Genomic DNA, 23,536 nt, shown 5'->3' on the forward strand with positions numbered 1-23,536 from the left:
ATTATCCTCAAAAGATTGAAGAATTAGAAACTCGTTAGCTTCTGAAGAAAAAGATTTATTTGCTCGCAATGCTAAGTATCAGCAATTGAAGAAGAACTTCATCCTCATGGTTTCAAATAATAGCAATGATGTTAATCGTGCTCGCGAAGCTGCTGTTAAGAAAGTCTGTGTTGAGAATAACATCCCTCTTACAAAGTATAAATTTCTTGAAATCCCTGATAATGAATATATTTCTGATATTTCAGACAGTGAGGGAGGAGATGAAGAATCTGAAGAAGAAATAAGTGGTTCTGAGGCTGAGCGAGATGAAGATTAATCATTTTCATTTGTTGTAAATTCTTTGTAAATTCTTTGCCTTCTGAATATTTTCATGTAACCTTAAAAACATGCACCTTTTGGGCATTAATTTTGACTCCTTTAATATAAATTCCTTTTGCTCGCATTCACGTCCAAAATATCATTCTCTCGCATGTATATGAGTCTATCAAATGGGGCAAATAACATTCCCTTTGCATTCCCATTCTTTCCTATGTTAATTGACACATCTTGATAGACTTAATATGATTAATTATATTTTATAGTTCTTCATGCATTTGGTGCGAATGCTTTCGCAGTATTCCTATTTCCCTGTAAATTCCTGCAAAACAAAATTAGTATAAAATTTATGTTTCTCACAAGGTCTTATTTTTCCTTCCTATGTAAAGGTATTATCTTGCCTCAATTCTATGCGATGAGATCCAGGCGGTCTTAACACTGTAACGTATCGATCCATTGACCTCATCTTATCTTTTTCTTGTATTATTTCCTCTTCAGTTTTTATCGCATAAATATGATAAGTCTTAATACTCCCTTGAGTAAAAAGTCTTATGACATTTACGTCTTTTGACACAATTCAACTCCCTAATGGAGGGTGTCGTCCTTATCTTCCCCCTGATTGCCCCTTAAAGGAAGCTTACCTCTACCGGGTTAAGGTTATGGCTCTTTCCATCTGGTTAATTCAGCAACCAGTTGATTTCGCAGTCTCACATCCCAACACCGATGAGGTTTATGGTTGCGAGACCGCACCCTATGTGGGGTATCTTCGGATCAAGTGCATCATAGTCAGGACTTGTCAAGAGTGGCAAGGTACGCTCCATACGCCCCGGGCACTCTTGACTCAACCGTGTACCTCGGCGCCCAGATCGAGTTTTTGCACTCCTTAGGAGAGATTTTCTCACCTTATTCTCTCAGTCTAAGATTAATATCTTAGACTGAAAATTAGATGTACCTCTCCCGAATGGGCATTTTCGTTTGTTCTCACCCCAAATATCCATGACGCAAGTTCCAGGGTCGGTGTTGGTTTCCCTTAAGTCATGCTTTCTAGGTTCTCCGAATATGACGTGCGATAGGTCTTACTTTTTTGCCTCTTGCATGTATGTGAACTAGTTTGCACGCCACATTCGAATTCCTATCCAATGTGATTAAAATCACTTCTGATGCCTTTTATTAAGGTCTTATTATAAAGATTTTAATTTTTCTTTTGTCGACATGGTATCACTTCATGAAACTAGAAATTGTCATTCCATTTTCAAATTTTGAGTTTATACAACTCTAGTACATGGATTTCTTATGAACTTATTTCTCATAAAGAAAGACATCTGCATTCTCCATATTACTCATTTATCCCCTTCATTTTTTGTATCTTTTTAAACTCGCAGATATTGTTCAGAATACTATTTCGCATACCCCTTTCAATCTTCTATGTGCGATAATTATTAGGGGGCATACTTTTTAAACCCTTTTCAGTACTCTGTTTTTCTGTTTATCCAACTCTCAACTATATTGTATCCACCATTAACCTCTCAGCTCTTTGACTATCTGCAACATGTTATTTCCAATTTCTTCGCTTACTCTCTCTTTCTTCGCACTTGTCAAGGTCAATTTCTTGACAATTTCTACTTTCAACTGTGTCTCTTCTTATAATACCAACACCCTGAGGTAAGGGAAATTTTATGCACTGATGAAATGTTGAGGCCACAACCAAGATACTATGCATCCATTGTCTTCCAATTAGAGCATTATAGGGGGATTCGACATCTACAACACATAACACAATATCTGTAGGCATATTCTGAAGAAGAATCCTCATAGTCACCTTACCTTTTGGCTTGTTCGCAGTTCTATTGAAGCCATAAATTTTGTACGTTGAAGAAATCAATTCGTCATCCCTTCCACCCATGGTTTTATATGTAGAATAGAATAGAATGTCAACAAAACTTCCGGGATCTTAAAGTACTCTATTTATTCCTCAAGTGTTTGCTTCATCATCTTCTACTTTTGGCTTCGGATTAATTTCTAATCTCACTACTAATGAACATTCATGCGACTCCCCTCCTCCTGGTGTTTCTTCCGCACTAAATGAGATAGTCTGTTTTTGCCAATCTTTCAATGGTGATATTTTCGCAAGATTAAAAATTTCCCTTCCCTCAGCATCTCTCGCATACACCCTTCTTAAAACATTATCATGGAAGTCTTCTATGCTTCTGAATGAATGTACAATTGAATTACAATATAGGTTCTTCGCTTTCGCGCCTACTTAAATTACAAATGTATCCTTTCCTTTCTTATTTACATATACATTTCCTTCTGGTGGTGGTGGTGGTAAATTCTTTGGTCGCTGTACTAAGAAATGATCCAATTTTCATTGTTAAATCATTCGCAATATGATTTTCCTCACATTTATGCAAACACTTGTTGTGTGACCATGAAAGTGATGATATACACAAAATTATATGTTCCTCCTCCATGGTGGTGGTTCATCTCCTACATTATGTGGTTCTGGGATTTCTTCCATTAGAATGACAGCTTCCCATACTTTATCTATTGTAGCGTTCAGCTTTGGCAGATTTATTTGTTCCCATATTATCCTTCCAGTTCCTTGCCTTTTATTATGATATTTACCTCCTAAACTTTCTGGTGGATTATCAATTCTTTGCATTTTATTAATACATCCGTTTCTGTAATGTTCCTTCCTTGATTTCCCTACGACGTACTCGCAACAGCATCTGTCAGTCTTTGGAGTAAACTTGCATTTCCACCTTTCGCATCAGGTATTGCGACTGGGTACGACTCCATATCTCTTTGTTTTTCCTCAAGTGCTATGTACTCCTCTTGAAATTCGTGCCGCTCTGACATTTTTATTGTATCCTTTATCCTAAAGATTTGCGTATATAATAAATCTGTAGCGAAAAGAGCATTAATAAATGCAAGAATAAGGTGTCGCTCATCCACTCGTCTCCCCATTTCACTATACATGGTTTTCCAGCGTGTTGTCAGATGACGCAAACTCTCATTTGTTCTTATGCGAAGTCCAAATGTCGTCTCAATCCCTGGTCTTGACATATTATTGTTGATATATTGTCCTAAAAAGATGTTCTGTAAGTGGTGAAATGATCCAATGTATTCTATTGGTAGTCCTTCAAACCATTTCAGAGCTTCCCTGCCAGGCTCGCAGCGAAATATTTACACATTATTGCGTCATTTTTTTCCCATTGCAACAGAGATCGTGTGTAAGCTTTCACATGTTGTATTGGACAGGCGCTTCCGTCAATGCTAGTGAATGTTGGTAAACTGCACTTAGGAGGTATCACTGCCTTTTGAATCTGCTTTGTAAAGGGAGTTTTCCCAGCTTCCTCCACTGCTTCCTCTAATTGTCTCCTTCCACCATTTCTTTTCGTAGTCATCATTTCTCTTAATTCCGCCATTTCATTAAGAATTTCTTCACTGAAGCTTTGATCTATATCTTCGCGCATAAGTCTTTTTAATCTTGCTTTCCTCAATATATTCTCATGATTATTCTGACGTATTGCTTCTTGTATCTCATATTCTTTAGTTTCTTCTCTCATTCTCCTACGCCTGTCAGTATTTGTTTCAATCTGTGCTCTATCATGTCGTTCCTCTTCACCTGTGTGATCATGTCGATGTTTTGATATTTCTCTTTCTTGTGGTGCAACCCATCCTTGCTCTATATCATTCATACGATGACGTTCGCGCCGCCTTACTCGATTATCATGGTTATTTTGATGTAATGCTTCTTGCAATTCTCTCTCTACAATTTCTTTCCTTTTTCTTTGTCTGTCTCTTTCATTCCTCACACGTGTAGCTTCCCTTTCAAGTTCATTCTATGCTCTGAACATTTCTCTTCCATGCAATATCATTTGTCCTTGCCTCATATCCTCTTATTCTCTTTCGAAATTATTACGTGTGCGATGTAGAAGTTCACGCGGATGCTCATATCGATTAGTTCCCAAATCTTGAGCTACATCCCTTCTCATTTGTTGGTCCTGTGGATTATAATCTACTTGCATGTTTTCTTCAATAGATTTCATGCGTTGTCTTCGCCTAGTATCTTCTTGATTGGATCGACTTTGCCTTGATGAACTCCTACTTGATCTCGACCTGGATCGTGTGGGACTTCTCGATCTATTATCTTGCAATCTAAGGTTCTCTTCTCTTAATTCATCATTCTGACGTATCAAATTTGCACGCTCTTCACCTTCTCTTTGTCGTTCTGCAATCAATATTTCTATAAGCTCTGCAAGTGTCATATTCTCATCATTCTCCTCAATTCTTCCTGTATCCCCAGTTCTTTGTATTTCCTCTTCAGTTGAACTTGTTTGCGAAGTATGAACGCTCACTCTATCATAATCAATATCATTATTCCGCTCTTGTTACGCTGCGGTCCAATTGGATTTTCGATTCTTTGATTTTCTCTTATTGTTTTTTCTTGTTGATCAAGATTTGTAATGCTTCTTCTCTCAGCAATTCTATTGCTCCTTCTGGATGTTGTTCCCTGTTCAATAGTAGATCCGAGTCTTGCCATCTTCAATTTCCAGATCTTACTTTTTTCAAGATTCTACGAATTTACTACCAGGATTTATCACCCAAAGTTGTTTCTAGCGCCAAAAATGTAGTTGCAGGAATACCTACAACCACACTCCAATTTATCTAGATTATTTCTCAAGTAATCATAATGAATTCTTTATTTATTTTTGAGGATTTGTTGTGCGACTTGTATCCTTCTGTTCAAAACTATTCATTTAATTTGTTCTATAAGCCCTTAATTATATCGATTAATTCTGCACTAACCGATTCTATGTTTGGTTGTTATGACATGGATTTCTAGTATAATTTTCTTTCATGTTTTAAGGTTACTGAAAGTATCAAACTAAGCAGTTTTTGTTCTTCACCAAATTCTGTTTATATTCTGTTTTTAAAATGCAACTGATAGTTGTGTAATCGAAATGAAAACTCACTTATCAGAGATTTACAATGGGAATATCTTCTGAAGTTTAAATAAGTGATACAACAACAGGGTGGATGCTCTAGGAGTAAGCTATTTTGTTTAACAGGTTTCGATTGTCATATATATATATATATACATATTCAAAACTTTGTTCCAATACAGAATTTCTTTACGTACAAATTTTTACAAGTTTTAAATATTGGGGTTGGGCTTGGTAAAGTTTCAGACATTCTGATGTTCCCCCAGCAGCAGCACTAAATCTTCAAAATCCTTTTCAATATGTTCTTACAATGTTTGGCAAGTCTGGACGATCTATAGTTGACAAACATCCCAACGGGTACAAGAATGTGTCCACATTCAATCATTCATCACCCGAAAGATCGTGCATGCCTCGACTTGTGTTTATACATGGAGTTAGTGGTACACCACTAACATACCTCCCAAGTGGGTATAATTCAATTGACTGCATTATTAAGAGAAGAAAATGTAATCTAGTGTCACACTATATAAATGGGTTCCGAAGCCTTTCTCTTCATCATAATCTCCACAGGAAACAACTTGTTAGATATTCTTTCTTTCTTCCTTGCCTTCACCACTCAATCAACATGGCAAGGTTCCCAGCTTCTATTATTTATGGTTTAACCTTATTTGTTCTGATCAGCGTTGCGCAAGCTGAATACGAGCCTTACACGCCCAACTATGCTTCCCCCCCACCACCCGCTTACGTAGCTCCTAAATACGTTTACCCATCACCACCACCACCGGTTTATGTTTCCCCCAAATACCCAATACCAACATACAAGCCAGTTTACGTCGTCCCCAAGTATCCGACCCCAACATACACCCCCAAGCCAGTTTACGTCGCCCCCAAGTACCCGACCCCAACATACACCCCCAAGCCAGTCTACGTCGCCCCGAAGTACCCAACCCCAATATACACCCCAAAGCTAGTTTACGCTAAGTATCCAACCCCAACGTACACTCCCAAGCCAGTCTACGTCGCCCCCAAATACCCAACCCCAACATACATACCCAAACCAGTCTACGTCGCCCCCAAGTACAACACACACATACACCCCAAAGCCAGTCTACGTTGCCCCCAAGTACCCGACCCCAACATACACCCCCAAGCCAGTTTACGTCGCCCCCAAATACCCAACCCCAACGTACACCCCCAAACCAGTCTATGTCGCCCCAAATACCCAACCCCAACATACATCCCCAAACCAGTCTACGTCGCCCCCAAATACCCAACACCAACATACAAGCCAGTTTACGTCGCCCCCAAGTATCCGACCCCAACATACACCCCCAAGCCAGTTTACGTCGCCCCCAAGTACCCGACCCCAACATACACCCCCAAGCCAGTCTACGTCGCCCCCAAATACCCAACCCCAACATACACCCCAAAGCCAGTCTATGTCGTCCCCAAGTACCCGACCCCAACATACACCCCCAAGCCAGTTTACGTCGCCCCCAAGTACCCGACCCCAACATACACCCCCAAGCCAGTCTACGTCGCCCCCAAGTACCCGACCCCAACATACACCCCCAAGTACCCAACCCCAACATACACCCCAAGCCAGTTTACGTCGCCCCTAAGTATCCAACCCCAACCACCCCCAAGCCAGTCTACGTCGCCCCCAAATACCCAACCCCAACATACATCCCCAAACCAGTCTACATCGCCCCCAAATACCCAACACCAACATATGTTCCCAAGCTGGTTTACGTCGCCCCCAAGGACCCAACACCAACATACACTCCCAAGCCAATTTACGTCGCCCCCAAGTACCCAACACCAACATACACTCCCAAGCCAGTTTACGTCGCCCCCAAGTACCCAACACCAACATACACTCCCAAACCAGTTTACGTGGCTCCCAAATATCCATCTCCACCACCCCTAGCTTACGTGGCTCCTTACTATTAAGGATCTTCCTCACAATGTTTATTGGCGTTTATCCTAACTGGTAACATCAATTTACCTGGCATTTCTTGCCCCAATCGCGAAATTGTTATTTGGATTTATTGTGTTTGTTTTATGTGTTTATTTCCGCAATTAAAGGCTATATGCAAAGGTCATAGGTTGCGGGAAAGGAAAATAAGTTCATAACAGGGAGATTACTTTCCATTTTCCGTCATTTACCTTTTTTTTTTTTTTTTTTTCTTGTAATGTGTCGTTCTAAAAATCCAACTTGTAATGGTTCTAATCTATGTATTGGATTCTTCATTGGTGTTAAAAATTTGTTTTCTATCTTTGAATTATACATTTTTGTGCATTCCACAATGGCACTTTTGGTATCCATCTAACTGTTGTAGTTGCAGGAAAACCTACAACCACACTCCAATGTATCTAGATTATTTCTCAAGTAATCATAATGAATTCTTTATTAACTTTTAAGGATTATAGTTGGATACAGTGAATAATAATGACTTTACTTCCTCTTCAAACAAACTTTCTCTCTCCTAGTTTTTTGTCTAACACACCCTAAAAGATCTCTCTCTCTCTATGTGATGACTTCCTTCCTTTATATAGCAATTCCTCATAGTGGATGACAACTAAGAGATCCACTATCTTCGGAATCACTATGCGATACATTCGCTCATTTACAATCACTCATTCTCGCACAGACTATACCTCTCAAAGAACATCACACTTTACTCGTGATCTTGCTGACATCATCCAACACGTCACTTCAGCTTTGCCATGTGCGATAGTCCTCGCTTACATCAGATAATCCTTACTTCGCATACTTATTGATATGTGCGATATTCCACTCCTACATTTTGCCTCTTCTCATTTCGTTTACATTGTGAAGTGAGCGATATGAGAAATTTCCATCCTATAATATCGCATGTGTATGTCTTTTCGTATTCTATCTTGCCGACACTCCTCCGGAATTCCAGTTTTCCTTAATTACGCGTGCATTTTTAACCAATTATTATCTGACACGTCATTTTAACCGCCTGTTTTTATCCGTTCATTCCTCGCATTAATGAAACCTTGAAAAATGGGACTGATTTTTCCTTATATATCTTCTTTCGTCTTCTTCTTCTTTTTACTTTGTTTTCATCTTTTCTGCTATTGCTTTCTCTGATCAAAGCTAAATTCATTTCTTTTTACTTTCTACCCATTTCCATTCCCATTCCAAAAATGGCTCCTGCTGGCAAGAAGATGGAGACAGAATTCAATAGGTTGAAGAATGAATTCCATTCGAGAGGTTACTCACTTTCTCTTCCCCCATCATCTGACTATTCATTCAAACTTAGTCTTGATTTGATCAATTCCGATCAATGGAATAATCAAAGAGTTATTAGGGACAACTTTCCATTCTTCCAATTCCCTTGTTTAACCCCGAAATACCCCTATTTTATGAAATTCTTGCTGATGATCGATTCGCACGGGGAATATTCCAACTAAGTGGTGATGCGATCAGAATAGCATTGGAGTATTCTCGTTGCGTAGCTGGGCTATAGTCCTCTTATCCTTATGAGGTGCGAAATGAATCGCACCGTGATAAGGTCATTGATTCTACCGAATTACTCTTGATAATTTCTTCAAAAATTACTATGTTGCAATTATGAAAAGCAATATACTAAATCGGTCGTTCGCTTAAGAAGAAAAGATGGTATCGGTGAAGATGATAGGATCATGCGAGATGTTGATTGGAATGACAAATCTAACAATTTTGCTCGCAGATCTAATGACTCGAGCTGGCTTAATTGACCTGTCATTCTAGAGGGTCCTTATGATTCTGGTAAAGCTGAGGATGGTTCTGATATTCCTTTTCCTTGAACAGTTTTCTTCTTACAAACCTTGGAAGTTTGAACTTTCCGAAGCTGAGACAAGAAAGTGGTATGGGGCTTCGTATAAATGTTCTCAATTTCGCATAATTTCTTCCAATTCTTATTGTCGTATAAATGTTCTCAATTTCGCATAATAATCCCACTTTTTGCAGACTGCTAAAGGGCCAAACTTCACACAATGCATCAGCTTCGCAGAATAATAAAAGAAACATTCTTTTGATTTTACAATATTGTTTCCTCTGTTTCTTATCTTGATATTCGCGTAGGTGAAATCTTTAGGTGATAAAAATTCAAGTAAAGGTAAGTATATTCCTAAAAGGCCTACGTCTAAATCTTCATCAAAAACGACATCTACAATGGATGATCTCTCTAGGAAGCGTAAAAGATATGATTCCTCTTCAAGTTCGGAGTCTAGTGAGGATGATATCTCTGTTTCTGATGATTCATCAATCCTTCTTCTTTGAAAGAGTTGTCCAATCTTTTGCTGGAGTTCTCCTAACTGTTGTTGATAATGAAGAATTAAATCGTGCTTTTGGAATGGTTTAAAATATGCGATGCTCCTACTTTAGATGATCCATCTCTTCGTGGAGCTGCCTATGCGATAAATCCAAACCTCCAATTCACAATCGATCTTTGGTAATATTTGTTTTACCTTTTGACTTTTCTTTAGTCTTTCTTTATTCCTAATAGTAATACTTCCTTTTGTTCTCGCAGAGAGCCCGTTTATCTTATGTAATCTCCTCGACTACCAAAGGAGACTTACTAAACTTGAGAAAGAAAATGCCAAGCTTAAAGCTGAGAATTCAACCAATTCTGATTTGATTCGCAGAGCCCGAGAAAGAAATGATGAACTCATTGGTATGTAGCCTTTATTTTCCTTGTTCTTCTATTTTATGCGATAATTCACATTTCTTATTTTGTTATATTCGCAGACCTGTATAACCTTTCGGATGAGGCTGCCAATCTTCCTGATGGTGAAACCCTTTTAGAACACCTTAATTCTTCTTTAAATAACTATCCCAACCAAGGATTTGAAAATATGAATTTGGAAGAATTAAGATTGAAATATGCTGCTCTTAGAAAAAGCCATAGATCTTTATTGACTACATTTAATAACTTTAAACATCGTCTTCATGAGAGCCAAGAACAAATTCAAGTTTTGGAAACAAAGAAGAATAAGCTTATTGATGAGAAAGACGAGATCACTCTTAAGGGTGCGAAAGCACTAGAAAAATTCCAAGAATCCATTGTTGAGGTTCAAAAAGAACGTGATTTAGCTTTGAGAGAAAAGAACATACTTGTCGAAGAAAGAAATTTAATTCGCTCTCATCTTCTCATAGAAAGCGAAGATGAATTTAGTTGGGCTGCTAGAGTTCTGAATGATGCTAGAAAGGACTTAGCCATAAACGTGAGTCTTCAAGCTGAACATTCCGCATTGGTTAAAGACATTGTTTCCAATTATGAAGGTCAAATATTGCTCTTTTAATACTTATCTTTTTTCTGAGAATAACACATTTTTTTTATATGTATTGTAACTTGCTTATTCATATTTTACAGATAAGGAGAAGAATTATCTTCAGAAGATTGAAGAGTTAGAAACTCGTTTAGCTTCTGAAAAAGAGAAGAATTATCCTCAAAATATTGAAGAATTAAAAACTCGCTTAGCTTCTGAAGAAAAAGATTTATTTGCTCGCAATTCTAAGTATCATCAATTGAAGAAGAACTTCATCATCATGGTTTCAAATAATAGCAATGATGCTAATCGTGCTCGCGAAGCTGCTGTTAAGAACGTCTGTGTTGAGAATAACATCCCTCTTACAAAGTATAAATTTCTTGAAATCCCTGATAATGAACATATTTCTGATATATTTCAGACAGTGAGGGAGGAGATGAATAATCTGAAGAAGAAATAAGTGGTTCATTTTTTGTAAATTCTTTGTAAATTCTTTGCCTTCTGAATATTTTCATGTAACCTTAAAAACATGCACCTTTTGAGCATTAATTTTCACTCCTTTTATATAAATTCCTTTTGCTCGCATTCACGTCCAAAATATCATTCTCTCTCAGGTATATGAGTCTATCAAATGAGGCAAATAACATTCCCTTTGCATTCCCATTCTTGCCTATGTTAATTGACACATCTTGATAGACTTAATATGATTAATTATATTTTATAGTTCTTCATGCATTTGGTGTGAATGCTTTCGTAGTATTCCTATTTCCCTGTAAATTCCTGCAAAACAAAATTAGTATAAAATTTATGTTTCTCACAAGGTATTATTTTTCCTTCCTATGTAAAGGTATTATCTTGCTTCAATTCTATGTGATGAGATCGCAGGCGGTCTTTACGCTCTAACGTATCGACCCATTGACCTCATCTTATCTTTTTCTTGTATTATTTCCTCTTCAGGTTTTATCGCATAAATATGATAAGTCTTAGTACTCCCTTGAGTAAAAAGTCTTATGACATTTACGTCTTTTGACACAATTCAACTCCCTAATGGAGGGTGCTGTCCTTATCTTCCCCCTGATTGCCCCTTCAAGGAAGCTTACCTCTACCGGGTTAAGGTTATGGGTCTTTCCATCTGGTTAATTCAGCAACCATTTCATTTCCCAATCTCACATCCCAACACCGATGAGGTTTATGGTTGCGAGACCGCACCCTAAGTGGGGTATCTTCGGACCAAGTGCATCATAGTCAGGACTTGTCAAGAGTGGGAAGGTACACTCCATACGCCCCGGGAACTCTTGACTCAACCGTGTACCTCGGCGCCCAGATCGAGTTTTTTCACACCTTAGGAGAGACTTTCTCACCTTATTCTCTCAATCTAAGATTAATATCTTAGACTGAAAATTAGAGGTACCTCTCCCGGATGGGCATTTTCGTTTGTTTACACCCCAAATCTCCATGACTCAAGTTCCAGGGTCGGTGTTGGTTTCCCTTGAGTCATGCTTTCTAGGTTCTCCGACTATGACGTGCGATAGGTCTTACTTTTTTGCCTCTTGCATGTAGGCGAACTAGGTTGCATGACACATTCGAATTCCTAGCCAATCTGATTAAAATCACTTCTGATGCCTTTTATTAAGGTTTTATTATAAAGATTTTAATTTTTCTTTTCTCGACATGGTATCACTTCATGAAACTAGAATTTGTCATTCCATTTTCAAATTTTGAGTTTATATAACTCTAGTACATGGATTTCTTATGAACTTATTTCTCATAAAGAAAGATATCTACATTCTCCATACTGATTTATCCCCTTCATTTTTTGTATCTTTTTAAACTCGCAGATATTGTTCAGAATACTATTTCGCATACCCCTTTCAATATTCTATGTGCGATAACTATTAGGGTGCATACTTTTTAAACCCTTTTTCAGTACTCTGTTTTTCTGTTTGTCTAACTCTCAACTATATTGTATCCACCATTAACCTCTCAGCTCTTTGACTATCTGCAACATGTTTTTTCCAATTTCTTCGCTTACTCTCTCTTTCTTGGCACTTGTCAATGTCAATTTCTTGACAATTTCTACTTTCAACTGTGTCTCCTCTTATAATACCAACACCCTGAGGTAAGGGAAATTTTATGCACTGATGAAATGTTGAGGCCACAACCAAGATACTATGCAGCCATTGTCTTCCAATTAGAGCATTATAGGGGGATTCGACATCTACAACACATAACACAATATCTGTAGGCATATTCTGAAGAAGAATCCTCATAGTCACCTTACATTTTGGCTTGTTCGCAGTTCTATTGAAGCCATAAATTTTGTACGTTGAAGAAAACTTCCGGGATCTATAAGTATTCTATTTATTCCTCAAGTTTTTGCTTCATCTTCTTCATCATCTTCTACTTTTGGCTTCGGATTAATTCTTAATCTCACTACTAATGAACATTCATGCGACTCCCCTCGTCCTGGTGTGTTTCTTCCGCACTAAATGAGATAATCTGTTTTTTCCAATCCTTCAATGGTGATATTTTCGCAATTTTAAAAATTTCCCTTCCTCAGCATTTCTCGCATACACCCTTCTTAAGACATTGTCATGGAAGTCTTTTATGCTTCTGAATGAATGTACAATTGAAATACAATATAGGTTCTTCGCTTTCGCGCATACTTCAATTACAAATGTATCCTTTCCTTTCTGATTTACATATACATTTCCTCTTGGTGGTGGTGGTGGTAAATTCTTTGGTCGTTGTACTAAGAAATGATCCAATTTTCATTGTTCAATCATTCGCAATATGATTTTCCTCACATTTATGCAAACACTTGTTGTGTGACAATGAAAGCGATGATATACACAAAATTTTATGTTCCTCCTCCCTGGTGGTGGTTCATCTCCTCCATTATGTGGTTCTGGGATTTCTTCCATTAGAATGACAGCTTCCCATACTTTATCTAATCTAGTGTTCAGCTTTGGAAGATTTACACATTATTGCGTCATTTTTTTCCCACTGCAACAGAGATCGTGTGTAAGATTTCACATGTTGTATTGCACAGGCGCTTCCGTCAAATATGCTAGTGAATGTTGGTAAACTGCACTTAGGCGGTATCACTTCCCTTTGAATCTGCTTTGTAAAGGGAGTTTTCCCAGCTTCCTCCATTACTTCCTCCAATTGTCTCCTTCCACCATTTCTTGTCGTAGTCATCATTTCTCTTAATTCCGCAATTTCTTTAAGAATTTCTTCACTGAAGCTTTGATCTATATCTTCGCGCATAGGTATTTTTAATCTTGCTTGCCTCAATCTATTCTCATGATTATTCTGACGTATTGATTCTTGTATCTCGTATTCTTTAGTTTCTTCTCTCATTCTCCTACGCCTGTCAGTATTCGTTTCAATCTGTGCTCTATCATGTCGTTCCTCTTCACCTGTGTGATCATGTCGATGTCTTGATATTTCTCTTTATTATGGTGCAACCCGTCCTTGGTCTATATCATTCATGTGATGACGTTCGCGCCGCCTTACTCGATTATCATGGTTATTTTGACGTAATGCTTCTTGCAATTCTCTCTCTACAATTTCTTTCCTTTTTCTTTGTCTGTCTCTTTCATTCCTCACACGTGTAGCTTCCCTTTCACGTTCATTCTATGCTCTCAACATTTCTCTTCCATGCAATATCATCTGTCCTTGCCTCATATCCTCTTCTTCTCTTTCGAAATTATTACGTGTGCGATGTAGAAGTTCACGCGGATGCTCATATCGATTAGTTCCCAAATCTTGAGCTACATCCCTTCTACTTTGTTGGTCCTGTGGATTATCATCTACTTGCATGTTTTCTTCAATAGCTTCCATGCGTTGTCTCCGCCTAGTATCTACTTGATTGGATCGACTTTGCCTTGATGAACTCCTACTTGATCTCGACCTGGATCGTGTGGAACTTCTCGATCTCTGCTCTAGCAATCTAAGGTTCTCTTCTCTTAATTCATCATTCTGACGTATCAAATTCGCACGCACTTCACCTTCTCTTTGTGTTCTGCAATCAATATTTGTATAAGCTCTGCAAGTGTCATATTCTCATCATTCCTCTCAATTCTTCATGTATCCCCAGTTCTTTGTATTTCCTCTTCAGTTGAACTTGTTTGCGAAGTATGAACGCTCACTCTATCATAATCAATATCATTATTCCGCTCTTGTTCACGCTGAGGTCCAATTGGATTTTCGTTTCTTTGATTTTCTCTTATTCTTTTTTCTTATTGATCAAGATTTGTAATTCTTCTTCTCTCAGCAATTCTATTGCTCTTTCTGGATGTTGTTCCCTGTTCAATAGTAGATCCGAGTCTTGCCATCTTCAATTTCCAGATCTTACTTTTTTCAAGATTCTACGAATTTACTACCAGGATTTATCACCAAAAGCTGTTTCTAGCGCCAAAAATGTAGTTGCAGGAAAACCTACAACCACACTCCAATTTATCTAGATTATTTCTCAAGTAATCATAATGAATTCTTTATTTATTTTTGAGGATTTGTTGTGCGACTTGTATCCTTCTGTTCAAAACTATTCATTTAATTTATTCTATAAGCCCTTAATTATATGGATTAATTCTGCACTAACCGATTCTACAAATCCAACTTGTAATGGTTGTAATCTATGTATTGGATTCTTCAGTGGCGTTAAAAATTTGTTTTCTATCTTTGAATTATACATTTTTGTGCATTCCACAATGGCACTTTTGGTATCATCTAACTGTTGTAGTTGCAGGAAAACCTATAACCACACTCCAATGTATCTAGATTATTTCTCAAGTAATCATAATGATTTTTTTATTAACTTTTAAGGATTATAATTGGATACAGTGAATAATAATGACTTTACAATGACTTTACTTCCTCTCCAAACAAACTTTTTATCTTCTAGTTTTTTGTCTAACACACCCTAAAAGATCTCTCTCTATGTGATGACTTCCTTCCTTTATATAGCGATTCCTCATAGTGGATGACAAGTAAGAGATCCACTATTTTCGGAATCACTATGCGATACATTTGCTCATTTACAATCACTCATTCTCGCACAGACTATACCTCGCATAGAACATCACACTTTACTCGTGATCTTGCTGACATCATCCAATACGTCACTTCATCTTTGCCATGTGCGATAGTCCTCGCTTACATCAAATAATCCTTACTTCGCATACTTATTGATATGTGCGATATTCCACTCCTACAATTGTCATTTCTATAATTCCAATAATGAATAGCTATCTCTGTTTGCATAAGCATAACTCGTATAGTAATCTCATGATCTTGACCTTTTCCTTGGAATTATAACCAACTATGATTTTGTAGCCAGAATTGTGCACAAAGCAGCTGGATCTTCTAGACTGCTTGCACGGTAGAGGCCAACACAAGTACAACTTTACAAGAGTGCACCGATTAGTAAACGCGGATTTGTAAAGTCTACTTAGGGTATGAAGTGGATCCTGGTTTTTAAATTAGAACACAATGATACAAAACCATACTTAGATACACAATTATCTATTCAGTGCTTTCAAATCTTCAAGTACTGAAAAATTTGGTTCAGCTTTGCTTACACACTAGTTATAGTTAGCATGACTTGCTTGTAAAGAATAGACTCAAACCTATAAAGCAATACCAAAATATACATACAATAATTTGTTTTGCACACTTCTCCATTGTAGTTGCGGAAAATCCCACAACTACACCCGTTGGGATGATAATAACACAGAGCCTAAGTTAGGAGAATCAATTTAAACATTAATGATATTATACACCACTTGGCACTAGTATGATCTTCTCAAATGCTTTGTATTGAATATATGATACTCTAACAATGATCACAAGGATGTTTGGTACATAACAATGGAGAAAATTATAGAAAGACTAAGCTCTAATGGCTTTTTTTCTTCTCTAAGAATAGTTCTGGACTCTCTCTTACTTGACTGAATTCTATCACAACCTGCTCTCTCGTTATTTTGAATCATAATATAAGCAAATACATCAGTAGAAGACAACTAAGGATCACATGTAAGATCTCTGTTAGCTGATCTTATTTCAGTTTGTCTTATTCGCGAGGCTTTAGGGAGATGTCGCGGTCTCTCGCTTTGCTACTTCGTGTTCTTCTTGATAAATGTCGCGTTGTGATTATCTCGTAGTTTCTCTTCATGCTTCTTCCTTGTTATCGTGTAATTACTCTTCTCCTAATTTCCTTTTTTCTTCGTGTCGGTGGTTGTCTTAGCCAGGGAGAGGTTGCGGATTTGCTCTGGGCGATATTCCGCCCCTACATCCATGGTAAAATTGTATATCTTGAAAACCGTATTACCCACAAAATGAAGATTAATTTAACTATCGCGCCTAATAGGATGCAATATATTTAGCCAGGTTTTGCACACTTCTATGCGTTGTATCGCGTATTCAGAAAGTAAGCGAGAAAGTACATCTGTGATGATTTCATGAGGAAGATGATGCAACATCATTTTTCTGCTCATACCAAATTCCAAACCCTAGTTTTGCAAATTCTTTAAGTTTCTTCTAACCTTCCGTGCGTATGAATCAGACAATAAATGAGCAGAATTTCCCCCTTACCCCTGATGAATAAGTCTTTGCAAATCTTATATTCTTGTTCCATGTTTATATAGATGTTTTTCCTTGATTTAGAACCTCCGGACTAGGCAGGGAGTTTAGAAGTTTATATTCTAGGCGAACTATAATTACATAAGCTTGTATATATTAGTCTGAGTCCTATTATGACTCCAAAACTCCATTTTAAAGTTGTGCCACTTCAGCTATGAAGTTAATTGTCAATTGAGTTCTATAGACTCCAAAACTCTCAGGGGGTTAGTCGTGGGAGAGTTCGAGATATTTTAATTTATTTAGGTTTTCTTCTGTTAGTCCTGAGGGAGTTTAAGGGAGTCTCACCAGATCTCCGTTAGTCATGGGGGAGTTTAGAGGAGTCTCCTAAACTCTCTAGAAAACACCTGTTAGTCGCTGGGGAGTTTAAAAAAAAACTCTTGAACTCCCTGTTAGTCATAAAACCCTACAATACTAGGGAGTTGGTTGATTTGGGGAGTTCGAATGAGTTTTTAGTGTATTTTGGTCTCACAACAAATCTCTCAATACGTGACACATTTGGTCGCTCTCGGTGGACAGTTAGTAAAAACTTCAACAGGATGTTGCGAGCTTTAAATTCTATAGCTCCGAGGATGATGGCTAAGCCAACAAGTGCAACTCCATTTAAAATTAGTGAGAGTACACGATTTTATGCTTACTTTAAGGATTGCATTGGAGCTATGGACGGTACACATATCCCATCAATGCTAGAGAAAACAAATGCATCCGTTTATCGGAATCGACATGGAATTACATCTCAAAATGTGTTAGCGGTTTGCAACTTCGACTTGGAGTTCATATACGTGCTCAGTGGATGGGAAGGGTCTGCTCATGATTCGAAAATACTTAACGACGCAATGACAAAAAGAAATGTACTGAAAATACCGCAAGGTAATTTTACTTTTATCTAATGTGAAGTTTTGAGTTTTTTGGTTAAGTTATATTCGGGTTCTACTTGACGAAGTTTTCTTTTTGTGTTTTATTCAGGTAAATATTACTTGGGGGATGGTGGGTTTGCAAACCGAAGATATTGTTTAACACCATTTCTTGGACAACGTTATCATTTGAAAGAATTTTCTGGTACGGGTAATCATGCGAAAAAGGCTGAAGAATTATTTAACATGCGTCATGCTTCTTTGAGGAATGTAGTTGAAAGATTTTTCGGTGTTGTGAAGTCTCGTTTCTTGATCTTTAAGTCTCAACCTCCATTTCCGTATCAAGTGCAGGCCTACACAACTTCTTACGAAAAGAATGCCGTTCAGATAAGTTTCCGGTCGAGGAAGAGGAAGATAGCCATCCATCAACGCTTGTAAATGACGATGAAATTTTGATACAACAAACTCAAGAACAACAACGTCAAGAAGCTAATGCATGGAGAAAGATTATAGCGGATGATATGTGGGAAAATGTTCGTGAACAAAGGGAGTTAGAATTGTATGGATACCGTTAAATTGAAGGGAAAAATAATTATCTCGTTGCACAAAATAACATACTATTGATACAGAGATATGATCATTTTCATTTATGTTTTTCTTTTGATTAAAGATCAATGTTATTTGCAAATAAGGGTTTATTGTTTCTTAAAAGAGAATGAGTTAGGAGTGAACTCTCTCAAACTCCCCCAAACTCCCTCTAATAAACTCTCTCAAACTCCCTACACTCCCCCAAACTCCCTGAACTAAAAAACACAAAACTCTCTCAAACTCCCTACACTCTCTCAAACTCTCTCAAAATCCCTGAGATTTAAAATACACTCAACTCCCCCGAAATCACTCGAGGACTAACCCCCTGTTTGGCTTCAAATCGGTTAATGAATTATCGCTTAGAGTGAGTAATGAGTTCGTTAAAATAGATAAATTTGAAAATCTAAAATGAAAAATGAGACCGAAACAAGGATAACCGATCAGTGATAGTGCATCGTAAGAGAGCTGCTCATCTAGTTTATTATTATTACTTAGACATCTTTAACTTGTGAAATTATATTGTTGATAACGGAAGTAATGATTATATTTTATTTTTTTGAGTATTTTTTGCGCGACTTGTATCCTCTTGTTCAGAACTATTCATTTGTTCTATAAGCCATGTTAAGAACTGAGATGATTATGACAATACAAGAGAAGGACTCTGTAACAGGGAAGGACAAAAGCTTTGGTAACCTCTATACTCAAAGAGCGCAGCCTCAATTTCAATTTATTACCTGATAAAAACAATAGATCCAACACAACTTATCTTAAATACTGGGAAAAGAAACCCTAAGTTCAAAACCCTAACTAATTAAGGCCCTAAACATGCAGCTATCCTACACGCTGATTTTGAGTAAAAAGAACGCAGTAAATGTTGTTTTAACGGCTAGACAATGATTGCGGAGTTATTACACTCGCATAGTTGTTAGGGGTAGCCATAAGGGTCATAACAAATACCCTCCTCTTCAGACAATCTTTGTCCTCAAAGATTGAACTTAGGAAAGTTTGCTTCAACGTTCGCAACATCCTCCCAAGTGGCATCAGCTGGAGATGTATGTGACCATTGAATAAGCACCTCAGAGACTGGTTGGCCATGTCGAAAATTTGACGAAAAGCTAGAGCTGCAACAGGTGTGAGAACAATTTCACCTTCTGCATCAGTGGATGGCAATGTAGTGGAAAAAATTGCAGCGGCACCTATCTTCTTCTTCAGTTGAGAGACATGGAATACAGGGTGAATCTTGGACTCAGCTAGAAGGAATAGTTTGTAAGCAACTTCTCCAATCTTCTGTATCACATGATAAGGCCAAAAATATCTAGCAGAAAGTTTCAAGTTGCTCCTAATTTCCATGGAAGATTTCCTGTAAGGCTGCAGCTTGAGGTAAACCTGATCACCAACTTCAAATGATCTACTTTTCCTCAATCTATCAGGAAAAAGTTTCATTCTTTCTTGAGACTTGGGGAGAGATTCCGTGAGGATGTCTAGCATGGCATTTCTCTCCTTAAGATAGTCTTGAACCACATACTGAAGTGGTGACCTCCACAGGGAATGCCATGTGAGGAGGTCTATATCCATACAAGGTAGTAAAAGGAGCCATCTTCAAGTTGGAGTGGTAATTGGTGTTGTACCACCATTTAGCCAAAGAGAGCCATCTGCTCCAGTTTTTTGGTTTATGCCCTATGATGCATCTTAAGTATCCTTCCAAGCAATCATTTACTATTTCAGTTTGACCATCTGTCTGTGGATGGTAGGAAGTACTCGTGTGCAGTCTTGTGCCCAAGGATCTAAAAATCTCTTGCCAGAATGTGTTGGTGAACACTTTGTCTCTATCTGAGACAATAGAAGATGGTAACCCATGTAGCTTGAAGATGTTGTGCAGGAATTCTTGAGCCACAATAAGATATACATATGGGTGAGTTAGAAGAATGAAATGGGCATATTTAGTAATTAAGTCTATCCACAATTATCATAACTACATCCTTCTTATTGGATTTAGGGAGTCCCTCTATGAAATTCATGGAAATGTGCTGCCAAGATTGGGATGGAATTGGAAGAGGCTTAAGGAGACATGCTGGGTGCGCATGTTCTCCCTTATTTCTTTGGCAAGTATCACAATGGCTGACAAGGAGCGTGGTGTCTTTCCTTAATCATTTCCAGTAGAAGTAGCTTTTGGATCTTTGGTAACTACCTTGCACTCCTGAGTGACCTCCCGCAGATGAAGAATGGATAGACTCTAAGATCTTCTTTCTGAGGCCATTGCTCTCTCCCACATAGAGTCTGCCCTTATATCTGAGAATATCTTCTGAGTAGGTGTAGTGAGGGACAACAGTGGAGTCAAGTAAAAGTTGAGGAATGATTGTGGTGGCCACCTGGTCATCTGCATAGCTTTGTATGACTCCATGTTCCCAAGTAGGAATTGAAAGTGCTAAGGATTGCAGCTTGTTGATGCAGTGGTGGATGGAAGTCTGGAAAGGGCATCTGCAGCTTTATTATCCACACCCTTTTTGTACTGGATTGTGTAATCAAATCCCAATAATTTTACCAACCATTTTTGCTGCAAAACTGTAGTGATTTTCCGATCCATGAAATACTTTATGCTCTGTTGGTCAGTGTTAATGAAGAAATGGTAGCCTAAGAAGTAATGTCTTCCTCTTGTGACTGCCATAACTACAACTAGGAGTTCTTTCTCATATGTAGATAATCCCAGAGCCTTAGGACCAAAAGGCTTACTGAAAAATGCTTTAGCTCTTCCTTCTTGCATAAGTAATGCACCAATTCCATGAGTACAAGCATCAGATTCTACAATAAATGGCTTGGAGAAATCAGGTAATGCTAACACATGGTGTAGAGCACATAGCAGCTTTGAGATTGTGGAAGGCATCTAAAGCTCCAGGGAACCAGTAAAATGCATTCTTCTTTAACATATCAGTAAGAGGTTTCCAAATGGATCCATAGCCTCTAATGAATTTTCTATAGTATCCAGTTAGGCCTAGAAACCCTCTCAATTGCTTCAGGTTAGTGGGCACATGTCATGCTTGCATACATTGAATCTTCTCTGGATCAGTAGCTACTCCTTGGGCAGTAATGATGTGACCCAAATATTGCAGAGAAGGTTGTGCAAAAGTGCATTTAAAGAGCTTTGCAACAAGATGGTGTTGTCTGAGTAAGGAAAGGACCAAAGAGAGGTGTTGAATATGCTCCTGAATGTTTTTGCTATAGATTAAAATGTCATAAAAGAAAACTAAAACAAATTTTCTGAGATATGGACCAAAAACTAAGTTCATTAAAGCTTGGAATGTTGCAGGTGCATTAGTTAAGCCAAATGGCATAACTTTGAACTCATAATGGTCGTGGTGTGTCCTAAATGTTGTTTTATGAATATATGGAAAGTACATTCTAATTTGATAGTAGCTAGACCTTAAATCTAATTTTGTAAAGATGACACCATGTAATTCATCAATAATTGGAATTGGAAACTTATCTTTGACTGTGATTTTATTGAGATTCCTGTAATATACACAGAATCTCCAAGTATTTTCTTTTTTCTTCACAAGAAGTATAGGATAAGCAAAAGGACTTTGGATGTCTTGAATGATACCCTCTTGTATCATGTTCTCCACCAATGATTCCACAACTGATTTTTGCACATATGGCATTTGTATGGCCTGAGAGAGACTGGAGGAGCATTGGGTTTCAACTGAACTTTGTGATCCAAACTTATTTGAGGACGAAGTTGGGTGGGTTCAGCAAACACATCCTTAAATTCCTCAAGAAGGTGAAGTACTTCAGATGGAACTTTAGTAGGTGTAGGTGTAGTTGTGATATGAAAAAATTATCCCACTAATGCAGGTGTATTCTTCTTCAATAATCTCCTCATTGCACTTCCACTCATCATCATGATTGATAGCTTAGATGTAGAACCTTGAAAGGAAATGAGTTGATTATTATGGAAGAATGAAATTGAAAGTTTGGACAAGTTGAAAGTTACATCTCCCAAAGTGCTAAGCCAATCTGCTCCTAAGACTATATCACAACTACTAAGTAGAAGTTGTCTTAAGTCTCCAAAAAATTCTTGCTCCTGCATTTTCCACTAGAGGTTATGGCATACTCCAGTACTTGTTGTTCTAATACCATTTTCCACTGTCACAAGCATGTGTGTTGTTGGTTGAACGTCACAACCTAATTGATTGACAAGAGCATAATCAATGAAGTTGTGAGTGCTTATTGTATCTATGAGGATGGTGACAACATGATTCTTCACAAATCGTGGAACTCTTATTGAATCAGCACTTTTTGTACCTGTAAGAGCATGCAAAGGAATTTATATATCTAACTCCAATAAGGATTCAGAGTCCCCTGTAGGAGTTGAGGATTGAGTAGAATCTGTTGGCTCCTCTTCAGTAAGGACCATGAACAAGTATTGTGAATTGCAACGATGGCCAGGAGTATACTTTTCATCACGATTATAACAGAGTCCCTGAGCTATGCATTTTTCTTGTTGTTCTCTGGATAAACACCGTATGGGTGGTGGAACGTACAAACACTTGGTTGGTTGGGTGGTAGATGGAGTTGTGATAGAGACATGAGTGGTTGGTGGAGATGATAATGTAGTAGGCTGTTGTGGTGTGAGTGAAAACTTGTTAAAATATGTGGTTGTGGTAGGTGGTTTGTAAAAAGAGGATTTGGGTGGTTGAAAATTGAGTGAACTCTGTTGTAGGCGTGCTAGGTAAAAGGTCTGTGACAGTGTTGTTGGTTTGTGCATCTCCACAGCAAAACGAATATATTCTTTTACCCACCTAAAAAGTTATTACAAGATAATCTTCTTTGAGGTTGGGATTGTTTAAAAGCATGAGGGTTTTAAGGGGATCAAATCTTTCAAAAAATTCCTCAATTGTAGTCGTTTGG

The 23,536-nt window shown here is 37.9% G+C and overlaps 1 protein-coding gene across 1 annotated transcript; it reads left to right on the plus strand.

The window, feature by feature from the left end:
- The first annotated feature begins 5,889 nt into the window (after positions 1-5,889).
- LOC113361280 (proline-rich extensin-like protein EPR1) lies at positions 5,890-11,007 on the plus strand. Its single transcript, XM_026604573.1, has 4 exons — positions 5,890-6,886; positions 9,809-9,952; positions 10,027-10,362; positions 10,652-11,007. The coding sequence occupies exons 1-4, from the start codon at positions 5,890-5,892 to the stop codon at positions 11,005-11,007; spliced, it is 1,833 nt and encodes a 610-aa protein (XP_026460358.1).
- The last annotated feature ends 12,529 nt before the right edge of the window (positions 11,008-23,536 follow it).

Source organism: Papaver somniferum, chromosome 1 (assembly GCF_003573695.1).
Source record: "Papaver somniferum cultivar HN1 chromosome 1, ASM357369v1, whole genome shotgun sequence".
Lineage (NCBI taxonomy): Eukaryota > Viridiplantae > Streptophyta > Magnoliopsida > Ranunculales > Papaveraceae > Papaver > Papaver somniferum.